This window comes from Phyllobates terribilis, unplaced genomic scaffold (assembly GCF_046119375.1).
Source record: "Phyllobates terribilis strain yellow unplaced genomic scaffold, ASM4611937v1 Scaffold_9__5_contigs__length_417890890, whole genome shotgun sequence".
NCBI classification, from domain to species: Eukaryota; Metazoa; Chordata; class Amphibia; order Anura; family Dendrobatidae; genus Phyllobates; species Phyllobates terribilis.
The window spans coordinates 287,719,448-287,733,879 of record NW_027362769.1 but is presented as its reverse complement, the minus strand read 5'-3'; the positions used below and the strand labels follow the sequence as shown (position 1 = coordinate 287,733,879).

Below are 14,432 nucleotides of genomic sequence, written 5' to 3'. Positions count from 1 at the left end.
TCTTTTTCCTGAGAGCGGGGTGTCATCGCCCCAATCTCCATCGGCTCTCCACTGTCAGCACAGACCCTCTCAGGACTCGGAGCTGACATAGCAGAGGATTTGCTCTCATTAACCCTTGCACGCAGTCTCCTGTCCACCCGTATAGCTAATTGCATTGCCTCCTGCAAGTTTCCAGGTGTGGGATAAGCAATCAGTAAATCCTTAACCCTTTCACCTAGCCCTGCAAGAAACAAGCTTTTCAAAGCTGAATCGTTCCACCCCACCTGGGCAGACCACCGACGGAAGTGAGAACAATATTTTTCCACATTACCTGATCCCTGCCTCAAACGTCTCAATTCAGACTCAGCAGATGAGACACGATCAGGATCATCATACAACAAACCCAAAGCAGAAAAAAAACTATCCACTGATCTAAAGCACGGATCACTAGGTTGGAGAGAGAAGGCCCATCCCTGAGGATCTTTGCACAAAAGTGACATTATGAACCCTATGCGCTGTGATTCATCACCAGAGGATCCGGGTCTCAAACGAAAATACAATAAACAAGCATTTTTAAAAGAAAAAAAATCTTGTTGTTCGCCAAAAAATAGATCAGGCAGACGTACCTTTGGTTCCACAAAATGCGCTCCAGAACAGCTACTCACGTGTTGTTGGAGCTCGGCCACCTCCAGAGAGAGTCCCTGCAAGCGTTGAGCCAAATCTTGAACCGAGACCATGATGGAAAACTGGAGGTCTTTCCTTAGAGAAAATTTTTTTTTTTTTCTTTTAGGGCTGGACTTACTGTTATGATCTGCTACAGGGACTAAGGAAAGACAGGAGAGCTGTCCCTACAATAGAACTAAACTAGATCCCTACGATGTAACGGGGAACCTGATCCTGCGATCAGACCCGCTAAAGTCCTCGGCTAGTCTGTACAAAGACCTATAGATGTGAGGGAGGGATCCCTACAAGAACTAGGGACTGGGATAAGTTGGACACCTCCTAGCAGAAATAGTAGCAGTCAAAGACAAACACACAACAAAAAGCATAGAGGTCAGAAGACCTAGCAAAACTAACAGAGAACGGCAACAGAGCACCAAGCTAGCTCAAAAGTAGTAAATACAATGAAGTCCAGCAAGACCAGGAGGGCGGAGCCGGATTAAATAGGCAAAAATGGTCATGTGACCAGCAAACTAAAAAAAACCTAACAGGAGAGTTCTAACAATATATACATCATATAGGAAACAACAAGACTACTGTACACATCACAGAGGAGACATTGAGACTGGTGTATATACACATTACATAGGAGACACTGGGGCTGGTGAATATACATCACATAGGGGACAGTGGGGCTTGTTTATGTTACATAGGAGACAATGGGGCTGGTGTATATACATTACATAAGAGACACTGGGACTGGTATATACATTCCATAGGAGACACTTGGGCTGGTGTATACAGCACAGACCAAAAGTTTGGACACACCTTCTCATTTAAAGATTTTTCTGTATTTTCATGACTTTAAAAATTGTACATTCTCACTGAAGGCATCAAAACTATGAATTAACACATGTGGAATTATATACTTAACAAAAAAGTGTGAAAGAACTGAAAATATGTCTTATATTCTAGGTTCTTCAAAGAAGCCACCTTTTGCTTTGATGACTGCTTTGCACACTCTTGGCATTCTCTTGATGAGCTTCAAGAGGTAGTCACCGGAAATGGTTTTCACTTCACAGGTGTGCCCTGTCAGGTTTAATTAGTGGGATTTCTTGCCTTATAAATGAGGTTGGGACCATCAGTTGTGTTGTGCAGAAGTCTGGTGGATACACAGCTGATAGTCCTGCTGAATAGACTGTTAGAATTTGTATTATGGCAAGAAAAAAGCAGCTAAGTAAAGAAAAAAGAGTGGCCATCATTACTTTAAGAAATGAAGGTTAGTCAGTCAAAAAAATTGGGAAAACTTTGAAAGTGTCCCCAAGTGCAGTTGCAAAAACCATCAAGGGCTACAAAGAAACTGGCTCACATGAGGACCGCCCCAGGAAAGGAAGACCAAGAGTCATCTCTGCTTCTGAGGATAAGTTTATCCGAGTCACCAGCCTCAGAAATCGCAGGTTAACAGCAACTCAGATTAGAGACCAGGTCAATGCCACACAGAGTTCAAGCAGCAGACACATCTCTTCAACAACTGTTAAGAGGAGACTTTGTGCAGCAGGCCTTCATGGTAAAATAGCTGCTAGGAAACCACGGCTAAGGACAGGCAACAAGCAGAAGAGACTTGTTTGGGCTAAACAACACAAGGAATGGACATTAGACCAGTGGAAATCTGTGCTTTGGTCTGATGAGTCCAAATTTGAGATCTTTGGTTCCAATCACTGTGTCTTTGTGTGACGCAGAAAAGGTGAACGGATGGACTCTACATGCCTGGTTCCCACCGTGAAGCATGGAGGAGAAGGTGTGATGGTGTGAGGGTGCTTTGCTGGTGACACTGTTGGGGATTTATTCAAATTGAAGGCATACTGAACCAGCATGGCTACCACAGCATCTTGCAGCGGCATGCTATTCCATCCGGTTTGCGTTTAGTTGGACCATCATTTATTTTTCAACAGGACAATGACCCCAAACACACCTCCAGGCTGTGTAAGGGCTATTTGACCAAGAAGGAGAGTGATGGGGTGCTACGCCAGATGACCTGGCCTCCACAGTCACTAGACCTGAGCCCAATCGAGATGGTTTGGGGTGAGCTGGGCCGCAGAGTGAAGGCAAAAGGACCAACAAGTGCTAAGCATCTCTGGGAACTCCTTCAAGATTGTTGCAAGACCATTTCCGGTGACTACCTCTTGAAGCTCATCAAGAGAATGCCAAGAGTGTGCAAAGCAGTCATCAAAGCAAAAGGTGGCTACTTTGAAGAACCTAGAATATAAGACATATTTTCAGTTGTTTCACACTTTTTTGTTAAGTATATCGTTCCACATGTGTTAATTCATAGTTTTGATGCCTTCAGTGTGAATGTACAATTTTCAGTCATGAAAATACATAAAAATCTTTAAATGAGAAGGTGTGTCCAAACTTTTGGTCTCAACTATATATATTACATAAGAGACCGTGGGGCTGGTGTATATGCATACATTACATAGGAGACAGTGGGGCTGGTGTATATTCATCATCACATAGGAGACAGTGGGACTGGTGAATATACATTACATAGGAGACATTGTTGCTGGTATATATGCATACATTACATAGGAGACAGTGGGGCTGGTGTATATTCATTATCACATAGGAGACAGTGGGGCTGGTGTATACTCATCATCACATAGGAGACAGTGGGGCTGGCGCATGCATTACACAGGAGACAGTGGGACTGGTGCATATACATCACATAGGAGACAGGGGGGCTGGCGCATACATTACATTTGAGACAGTGGGGCTGGTGCATGCATTACATAGGAGACAGTGGGGCTGGTGCATGCATTACACAGGAGACAGTGGGGCTGGTGCATGCATTATAAAGGAGACCCTGCGACTGCTGGCTTCATCATCAGTGGGAAGGGAAGGCAAAACTCCACCCACAAAAAACATCAGCGTCAGGACATAATCCTTCATTGCATGCGCTGCAGCGTTCAGTAGTGAACTCTGTGTGCATGAGCTCGTAGTGTAGAGAGGAATTAAAAGACCGGCAGCCAGCAAAACGAGGCCAGCAACCAAAGCACTGAGGTCCCCGGAAATCTGCCCTGTGGCAGAAGAAAATACTGTTTATGGCCCGCATGCTCCACCCCTGATTTAGAGGTTAGACAGAAAAAGCAGACTTTCTCTGTCAGGTCAATGGCACTTCATTGGTGCTGCCACATTTGTAATTAAAATGTAATTAAAATTAAAAAGTAGTTTAAAGGGGATTTCTGGGAATAAGTTTTTTATGTTACGCACTATTCCTGCTCTATCGATGTCTCTTTGCCGGTCTTTGTTGACAGACTGTAGCAGCGAGGTCACGACCTGTTGTTTACATCAGCATCACCACTGAGCCCAATGACTGGCTGCAGCGGTTACATGCTTTATCATTGTGACCTTGTGAGCTTTTCAACAATGACTGAAGCAGAGGCAGAGAGGCGTTGCTGGAGCAAGGAAAGCGAGTACCTACTAAGTTTGGTATTTTCAACCAGCAAAACCCAATAATCATAAAAAAATTGATTCTCAGAAAAAAACCTTTGAAGAACCTAAATTATGTGATAAAAGTAAAACAGATAATATTATGCACCTGATAATGGTTCTATTGAAAAAAATACAAAAAACAAATGCTGCAAAAACCAGGCCCTTTTATAACTTGATTTTGCGGGAATTATGACAAAATTGGAAAACATTTATACTTTGGTATATTTTTCTGTACCATATTCTATATATACATATATATATATATATATATATAGATATGACGAAGTAAAAAAAACACATTTACCTAATAATTTGGAACTATAAAGACTGATGCCTGCATTGGGAAACCGGATATAATCCATTCTGACCAATGGCACTAACCAAGAGCCACATACACAAAGCCATACGTCACGTGTGAGCATGGAGCCTACAGTGATCACTTATAATACTGGTGATATACCAGCAATATTTACCTGGACATTTCCTTTCTTTTCAATTTGATTATGGAACATTATGATATTTTTACATGGATCACATTGCATACAATGCCTAAGGAGGATGGAACCAAAGGCTCCAGTACAAACAGCATGCCACAAAGTTATTGAGCTGAAAGTCTGAGCTCACACTTTTTTGCATTATGTCTTTTGATCTGAAACTCATCTAAACAGATTTCAAAAGAAACAACATGCAGACGTGTTTGCATCAATTTCCTTCCTTTTTTTTTTAAATCACATTGTACATGACAGATCCTGTAAAGATCTGGTATTGATGGAACACGAAGATCGATGCAGGATGAATCTTCTTCACATCTGTCACATAGAAATCAGCATGTGTTATATGTGGATTATTTGCTGAAAGGTTAACTATGTATTTCACTTTTATATGGCAAAGGGTAAAATGTCTGACAAATTGGATATTTTACAATTTTGGAAATTTTTTTAAATCGAAGTAGGTTTTCAGCCTCCAAATATTTATATCTACATCTACTTCTTTCAAAGAAAAGTCCAGCCAGCAATTCCTTTACCCAGACAGTCCATTGCTCCATCCCAGAGAAATCATCGTTTGAATGGATATATAAGTGAGGCTGAAGTGCCTACAGCTTCTTCGCTTGCAAAGGATCTGTCAGACAAGCAGAAGGCAGCACTGGGTGGCGAATAGAGCCGAAGTGACAGAGGCTTGAGAAGAGCTTCTACATGTCAAACCACTTAAGCGTCATTTCCATATCCATTTGAATACTGATTTCTTAGGAATATAGGAATGAACTGTCTAGGTGGATTGGGAGCAACATGTAGCTCACAGGACCATGATGTGTGGCTTGCAACTGTCAGCCAACTTAGTGCATTAGCACCAGGTCTAGCAGACGGCTGTGAAGAGCAGGTCTCCATATGGTGACTTTTGTGAGCAGTCTTACACAGAAGAGCAGATCTGGATGCAGATATACTGCCCTAGCAGTTGGAGAGATAAATGAAGTGCTAAGTTGGACATAGGATGGTACCACCAGATAGAGGAGGTGGTAGATGTTGAATGCGATAGCATGTTGGGAGTGCTTGATGCAACAAAACCAAATGAGGGTAAGGTGGGAACCCATAGATGCAAGTATACTGCCATGGTGTGATATCCGTGGGGAAGTTTTGGCTGTGACTATACTGATAATGGCGGCTCTGAGTGAGGCGGAAGCTGGATATCACTATTGGGGGGGGGGGGCTCTGGATGTGGATCACAACCCTTTCTCAGAGCAGAATGGTTGGGGATCACTGGTCTGGGTCAAGGTATTGCTGGACTTATCTTTGAAAGAGCTACATGTGGATATATATAGTTTGGGGGGAAAATCCTACTGTCAGATTCCCTTTAAGTTCCCTCAAAGCTGCAATTTTGTTTTCTACAGCATGCGAATGGAATTTTATAAAACGCCATCCAATGTTGTACACTTTAGTATGTTGTGACATTTTGGTGCAGAATCTGTCCAGTGAGTCATATTTGGCTCATGACTGAAGCTAGAAGTATTCATATGTTTGACGTCATCAACACAGACACAAACTGCTCCCTCAATATGAATGACGACAACTAACCAGTTTATAACATTCCCTTTCATTCCTATTTTTTTGCATCCGTATCACTAAAGGATGCAATAAAAGCCAACATATAAAGGAAGTATGGTAGACAAACCATACTCAGCACTAGTATAACTTTGCAATCACAAAAGAAATGAAAAATGATAATTGCGGTTTGTTTCATGATTTGATTATCTATTTGTGTCACTGTGGTCACTAAAAGAAAGAGCATTAACTCGTTCCAGAAGGTTAATAGTGACAGGGATATTACTACTGGCCAGCGCCAAATCCTCCTTGCTCAATATGTGATTGATCTGATACATGTCTGTGTCTGCATCTGGGTTTATTGCTTGATTAATTTGCTAGTCTCTCTCATTAGTACTATAAAGAAGCTCATTTGCATTAATATGAAAATTAGCAGTCCTATGTATTTCCTGCCAAGAATGGGATATTAGCTGAGATTCACATTTTGAATGTTACAAAAGAAGACTATTTATAATACATTTGGTTCAGTAAAATAGAGTATTTTTCCAACCCCAGCAGTCTCCTGTGCTGTTCTTCTTAGCATTTTTCCCTATAGGCTTCTCAATAAGTTTAAAAAAACACAACAGAAAATAAAACATGTTTAAAATCTTTGTAAATGAAAAATGTCACAAAAATTTGCTATAAAAAAGCACAATAAAAATAATAGATATCCAGGATGTTTAAACACGTGTTTAAAAAAAATGGTGTGTGAGAGAGGGGTTTTCTAATTCGGAAAATCCTTTTATAAATTGGTTCTAAAGGCATGTTGAACTACTCTCCAAAGACTTTTTGAAGAGCTACCAATAATTTTACTTATGGAGTAACAGCAACAGTCCACAAGATTGCATCCAACACAAGGTATTCCTTTGGATTGGAGCTGTGACTTGTTCCTGTAGTGGGGAATAAAGTGCTCTTCGACACGCGCAGAAGATCGGCATACACACATACAGTACAGACCAAAAGTTTGGACACACCTTCTCATTTAAAGATTTTTCTGTATTTTCATGACTATGAAAAGTGTACATTCACACTGAAAGCATCAAAACTATGAATTAACACATGTGGAATTATATACTTAACAAAAAAGTGTGAAACAACTGAAAATATGTCTTATATTCTAGGTTCTTCAAAGTAGCCACCTTTTGCTTTGATGACTGCTTTGCACACTCTTGGCATTCTCTTGATGAGCTTCAAGAGGTAGTCACCGGAAATGGTCTTCCAACAATCTTGAAGGAGTACCCAGAGATGCTTAGCACTTGTTGGCCCTTTTGCCTTCACTCTGCGGTCCAGCTCACCCCAAACCATCTTGATTGGGTTCAGGTCTGGTGACTGTGGAGGCCAGGTCATCTGGCGTAGCACCTCATCACTCTCCTTCTTGGTCAAATAGCCCTTACACAGCCTGGAGGTGTGTTTGGGGTCATTGTCCTGTTGAAAAATAAATGATGGTCCAACTAAACGCAAACCGCATGGAATAGCATGCCGTTGCAAGATGCTGTGGTAGCCATGCTGGTTCAGTATGCCTTCAATTTTGAATAAATACCCAACAGTGTCACCAGCAAAGCACCCTCACACCATCACACCTCCTCCTCCATGCTTCACGGTGGGAACCAGGCAGGTAGAGTCCATCCGTTCACCTTTTCTGCGTCGCACAAAGACACAGTGATTGGAACCAAAGATCTCAAATTTGGACTCATCAGACCAAAGCACAGATTTCCACTGGTATAATGTCCATTCCTTGTGTTCTTTAGCCCAAACAAGTCTCTTCTGCTTGCTGCCTGTCCTTAGCAGTGGTTTCCTAGCAGCTATTTTACCATGAAGGCCTGCTGCACAAAGTCTCCTCTTAACAGTTGTTGTAGAGATGTGTCTGCTGCTAGAACTCTGTGTGGCATTGACCTGGTCTCTAATCTGAGCTGCTGTTAACCTGTGATTTCTGAGGCTGGTGACTCGGATAAACTTATCCTCAGAAGCAGAGGTGACTCTTGGTCTTCATTTCCTGGGGCAGTCTTCATGTGAGCCAGTTTCTCTGTAGTGCTTGATGGTTTTTGCAACTGCACTTGGGGACACTTTCAAAGTTTTCCCAATTTTTCATACTGACTGACCTTCATTTCTTAAAGTGAGGACGACCACTCTTTTTTCTTTACTTAGCTGCTTCTTTCTTGCCATAATACAAATTCTAACAGTCTATTCAGTAGGACTACCAGACTTCTGCACAACACAACTGATGGTCCCAATCCCATTTATAAGGCAAGAAATCCCACTTATTAAACCTGACAGGGCACACCTGTGAAGTGAAAACCATTTCCGGTGACTACCTCTTGAAGCTCATCAAGAGAATGCCAAGAGTGTGCAAAGCAGTCATCAAAGCAAAAGGTGGCTACTTTGAAGAACCTAGAATATAAGACATATTTTCAGTTGTTTCACACTTTTTTGTTAAGTATATAATTCTACATGTGTTAATTCATAGTTTTGATGCCTTCAATGTGAATGTACAATTTTCATAGTCATGAAAATACAGAAAAATCTTAAAATGAGAAGGTGTGTCCAAACTTTTGGTCTGTACTGTACATTTCTCTCCTAAGTTACAAATGTATTTAGAGGGAATAGACTTTAAATAATTATACTTGTGTTTCCGGGTCAGTAAATTGTGTATCTATGTATTAACAATTATTTGAACACATGGTAACAGCATAGAAAATAACTTACGAAATGATAATTCCATTGTCAACAGAGAAGCTGTCCGAAGGTAAACCTGCGATGTTCCAAGCTCGGATTTTCACAGGCTCGCCTAAGCTGCTGGTGAGAGAGTAATCTTCAGAACTGGGTATATTCCTTTGTTTGCACAATGAGCTCCATTCTTTAGTTTGCATCTGCAGGATCAAGTGTCAACCGCGAGAAAAAAAAAATGTTAATCTCAACGGCAAGTTTATTAATGTAAGTAATAAATAAAATGTAGGAAACACTTGTCATGCTGCAACAATATCTGATAATCACACTCATAGCTGAAGGTAAGGCAATACCCACAAGCTAAGCACACCAATGGAAATCTGGGAACCTCGGTCACACCGGTGCCTGGTGCGGCTCACACTTACACTACCAGAAGGTTTTGTGCCCTCACTCTTACCTGTCTGATATAGGCACTATAGAAATGAAATTATCCATGTTGCCTGAGCAACTAGATGGAAAAATATCATAAAACTGATAGTGTCTGCATGCATATTTTGCTTTAAATGTGATTTTTTAAGAAGTCAGTTTAACATGTGTTATACAACTTGGTAAAGAGTGAGAAAGCGCCTTTTAGCCCGAGTGGAGAAGCTCTGCAAAGAATGTTTTCCAATATGGCAGATGCATCAAAGAGTGTTTCCCAATATGGCAGATGCATCATGTGTAATTTAAAGAAGCCCTACCATGATTTTTTTTTAAGCTAAATCTGTGTATACGTGCACTTAGTGTAATAAGAGGGTATTATTAAAGTCACATACCGCCATCTTCTCCGGGATCCAGCACTGTTACGCTCCTCTTCAGTGCTGTTCCGTTTTTCAGACTCTCTAGAAAACACAGTGCTCTGCGTGACCCGAGAGTGACTTTTACAATGTAAGTCTATGGAGTGTCAGAAGAAGGCTCTATAGGCTTACATTATAACATAGTCTTCCGGCTCACATAGAGCTCATAGAGCATAGAGTGACCCAGAGAGTCTGAAGTGCGGTGAGGTCACCGAGAAGAGGAGCAGAGAGGCGCAGGATCCCAGAGAGGACAGTGGTAGGGGAGTATATTAACACATACACATTACATTAAATACACCTATGCACACACAGATTTCTTAAAAAAAATCTTCTTGGGAGGGCTTCTTAAATGGACAGATCATGATGACTAGGGAGAGGAGGGAGATTAGCTGTCAGAGGAACAGTGATCAGCTCCGTGGATCTATTTTAAAAGTGGGCGGTCTAGATGGCACAACACCTTTAACCAGATGGAAGCCATTAAAATTGAATACTGACCCCATTACAATCAATGCTTCTTCATTGAGTATAACAACAGAATTGAACCAGAAAAAAATACAGTCAATTCATACAATCTATATAATGAGAAGCTTTAAAAACTGGTTTGCTGTAATCACAAGTTTTCATAAGCATGATTTTAGAAAGAAACAGGTAACTCTATCTCTGGGTAGATAATTATGCCTTGTAAAACACCGATCTTACAGTTAAAGGATAATATAATAAGACTGGTACAATCTCTTGAGGTGACTATAAAGGAGAAATCAAGGGAATTGTAATTTATATATTCATAATCCAAAAAAGATAACACTGTAATCACTACAGACATGGACGTAATGTGATTATGGCACCAACTGGGATAAATTAATTTAATGTTTAATTATAAGGTAACTGATTATTCTTTATGTTCTTCTTGGTTTTTAATTACCCATGTCTTATCCAAAAGAAATCTTGTATTACACAGCTAATGATGCATATTTGGCTACAGTTAAAAGTACAAAATCTGAAACCAATCTACAGTCAATGTGCTCCTGCAGGGGTAAGGGGAGCTTATTTGGGAATAACCTATGGTGAAGCTCATTTTGAGCCCCTAGCACAAACAGCAATTCCCTTTTATAATGATCTTAGAAGAATCACTCTCTTTAACCATTGGAGCTTTTTTATTTATTGATTAATTTATTTATTACTAGATGAAGACCCAATGCTGTCGCATCGGGAGGGCAGTAATGTCACGATGGGGGCAGGCTTTGCAGCGTTGAGAATCCCCCCCCCCATGTGCTCACCCACCTATCCACGCTCTCTTTCCCCCATGTGCTGACTTCTTTGACCTGTCTACCCCATGTGCTATCCCCCTTGTCTGCTGTCTCTCTCCTTCCTGTGCTGTGTTCTCCCCTCATGTGCTGTCCCATTTGAGCTGTCTCTCCCCTGTGCGCTTTCTCTCTCCCCCATCTGCTGTCTTCTCCTCTCATGTGATCTCTTCTTTGACCTGTCTACCCCATGTGCTATCCCCCTTGTCTGCTGTCTCTCTCCTTCCTGTGCTGTGCTCTCCCCTCATGTGCTGTCCCGTTTGAGCTGTCTCCCCTCTGTGCTCTGTCTCTCTCTCCCCTGTGCTCTTTCTCTCTCATGTGATCTCTTCTTTCACCTGTGTACCCCATGTGCTCTTCCCCTTGTCTGTTCTCTCTCTCCACCCCTGTGCTGTCTTCTTCCCTCATGTGTTCGCTCGTTTGAGCTGTCTCCCCATGCAGTAAATCAGACCACCGACATCTTTGTGCAGACGGATAGCGGCGGTCACATTAAAACTGCGCATGCGCTCCTCCAGTACAAAGATGGCGGCGGTCAGTGAATAATTCGGCTGATCCCGGCGGTGGCGTGTGCGCGACGGTGATCCGCTGGTGGTACCGCGCAAGAGGCTGGTACCACCAGCGGTTTCCATATTGAGACACCCATCACTTGGGTGTCCCAATATGGCGGTCGGCGAACATCCGCCACTTGGAATTCTGAGATCCGGACACATCTGGACGGAACAGGATGTGAAGACATTACAAGGTAAGTAAATTATAGATGCATTTCTTATATAGCGACATCATATTCCGCGCTTTACAGACATTATCATCACTGTCCCCACTGGGGCTCACAATCTAAATTCCCTATCAGTATACACATGGTAAGGTTTTAACCCTAGAGGTTAGGACCATCCCGATTTAGGTTCACCTCGACGTTGGGGGATGGCTTTTACACTTTTTTTGATCAAAAACAGTGTTTACCAAGTACCCAATGTTATTTATATGCACTAATGCTTTTACTTATTTACTGACAAGAGGGTATATGTTTATTTTGCTTCTATTTTAGGTTTTGTCTGTTTAATGGTCGGTGTGAACATGCTCCTATTTTGCATGCATTCCAACTTATACTCCATTTCAGTTTTTTCAGTTTAGTGCTGTATAATATGATGATTGCAAGATACTAAGAGGATAAAAACTTTGATGGGACTGCTTCATTAAGAGGAGCATGGCAGTTAATGAATTCGCAGTATATTACCAGAGACATGGGCCTCTGTGTGCCTCACCAGGAATGGTGGTGTAAGAAACAGGAACATCGCCACTTTCCATGAATTTGACAGACAGATGAAGCTGCAGCACATTACATTCCCTCCCCTGCTCTACCCATTTTGGTGGATCTCTTGAAACTGGTGTGAAAACGCCAAAAGTTGCAAAAATTTAGTGACTATTTAAATTGTTTTACACCGGTTTTCTGGTGTAAACACTCTGATGAATCGACCTCCTAATATTTGCCTTTATCTAGCTTCTTTTCACACATTGTGTGAATGAATGAGTGAAAATGTTTAACCAAATAAACATTGTGTGGTTTCTAAAAGAATATTAATACGCGTACTTGACACAGTCATAACAGCAAGAATTTTATTATAGCTGATTAAGTCCCTTATGTGAAAATTCCAATCATACGGACGCAAAAAAACACAAAGCAGAGCATGCAATAGTAATAAGACCCTGTCTAACCTGACCCGGCTAATGCAAATATTGTTTGTTTTTTTCAGAAAATAAATCAAACCTAATTTTAAAATTGAAGGGTTTTAATTTGGAATGGCCAAATAAAAATTATATAAATCAAACTACCAGAATGAAATGATTTATATCCATTTCTTTAAGTTGTACACATTTAATACATTTCAGTGACAGTCTTTGTAAATTCTTAGTTTTGATGATTAAAAGGGGTTAATTAATATTAGATTGGTGTGGATTTGAAGCCCAGCACCCCTGCCGATCAGCTGTTTATCGGGCTGCGGAGCTTGTGAGAGCACTGCAGGCTCTGTTACATTGTGGAGTCTTCCTGCACGCCGTCCACTTCTTAGCCGCAGTGCAGAGTATTGCAGAGTTGTCCAATTTACTTCAGTGGGAAACACTGCATTAACTAGCATCTACTACTACTACATCTACTACTACTACTACTGCATCTACTACTACTAATACTGCATCTACTACTACTACTACTACTACTACTACTACTACATCTACTACTACATCTACTACTACTACTACTGCATCTACTACTACTACTACTGCATCTACTACTACTACTGCATCTACTACTACTACTGCATCTACTACTACTACTACTGCATCTACTACTACTACTACTACATCTACTACTACTACTGCATCTACTACTACTACTGCATCTACTACTACTACTACTGCATCTACTACTACTACTACTGCATCTACTACTACTACTGCATCTACTACTACTACTACTACATCTACTACTACTACTACTACTACTGCATCTACTACTACTACTACTACTACTACTACTACTACTACATCTACTACTACTACTGCATCTACTACTACTACTGCATCTACTACTACTACTACTACATCTACTACTACTACTGCATCTACTACTACTACTGCATCTACTACTACTACTACTGCATCTACTACTACTGCATCTACTACTACTACTACTACATCTACTACTACTACTACTACTACTACATCTACTACTACTACTACTACTACTGCATCTACTACTACTACTACTACTGCATCTACTACTACTACTACTACTACATCTACTACTACTACTGCATCTACTACTACTACTGCATCTACTACTACTACTACTGCATCTACTACTACTACTACTACTACTGCATCTACTACTACTACTACTACTACATCTACTACTACTACTACTGCATCTACTACTACTACTACTACTACATCTACTACTACTACTACTACTACTGCATCTACTACTACTACTACTACTACATCTACTACTACTACTGCATCTACTACTACTACTGCATCTACTACTACTACTACTGCATCTACTACTACTACTACTACTGCATCTACTACTACTACTGCATCTACTACTACTACTACTGCATCTACTACTACTACTACTGCATCTACTACTACTACTACTACTACATCTACTACTACTACTACTACTGCATCTACTACTACTACTACTACATCTACTACTACTACTGCATCTACTACTACTACTGCATCTACTACTACTACTACTGCATCTACTACTACTACTGCATCTACTACTACTACTACTGCATCTACTACTACTGCATCTACTACTACTACTACTACTACTACATCTACTACTACTACTGCATCTACTACTACTACTACTGCATCTACTACTACTACTACTGCATCTACTACTACTACTGCATCTACTA

The 14,432-nt window shown here is 40.9% G+C and overlaps 1 protein-coding gene across 1 annotated transcript in view; it reads right to left on the bottom strand.

The window, feature by feature from the left end:
- The window catches only part of DNAH7 (dynein axonemal heavy chain 7), a 505,238-nt gene that overhangs the window by 138,251 nt on the left and 352,555 nt on the right, over window positions 1-14,432 (bottom strand). Inside the window, exon 46 of the mRNA XM_073647873.1 lies at window positions 8,910-9,073. Within this exon, the coding sequence (XP_073503974.1) occupies window positions 8,910-9,073 (164 nt within the window). The remainder of the gene's footprint in view (window positions 1-8,909; window positions 9,074-14,432) is intronic.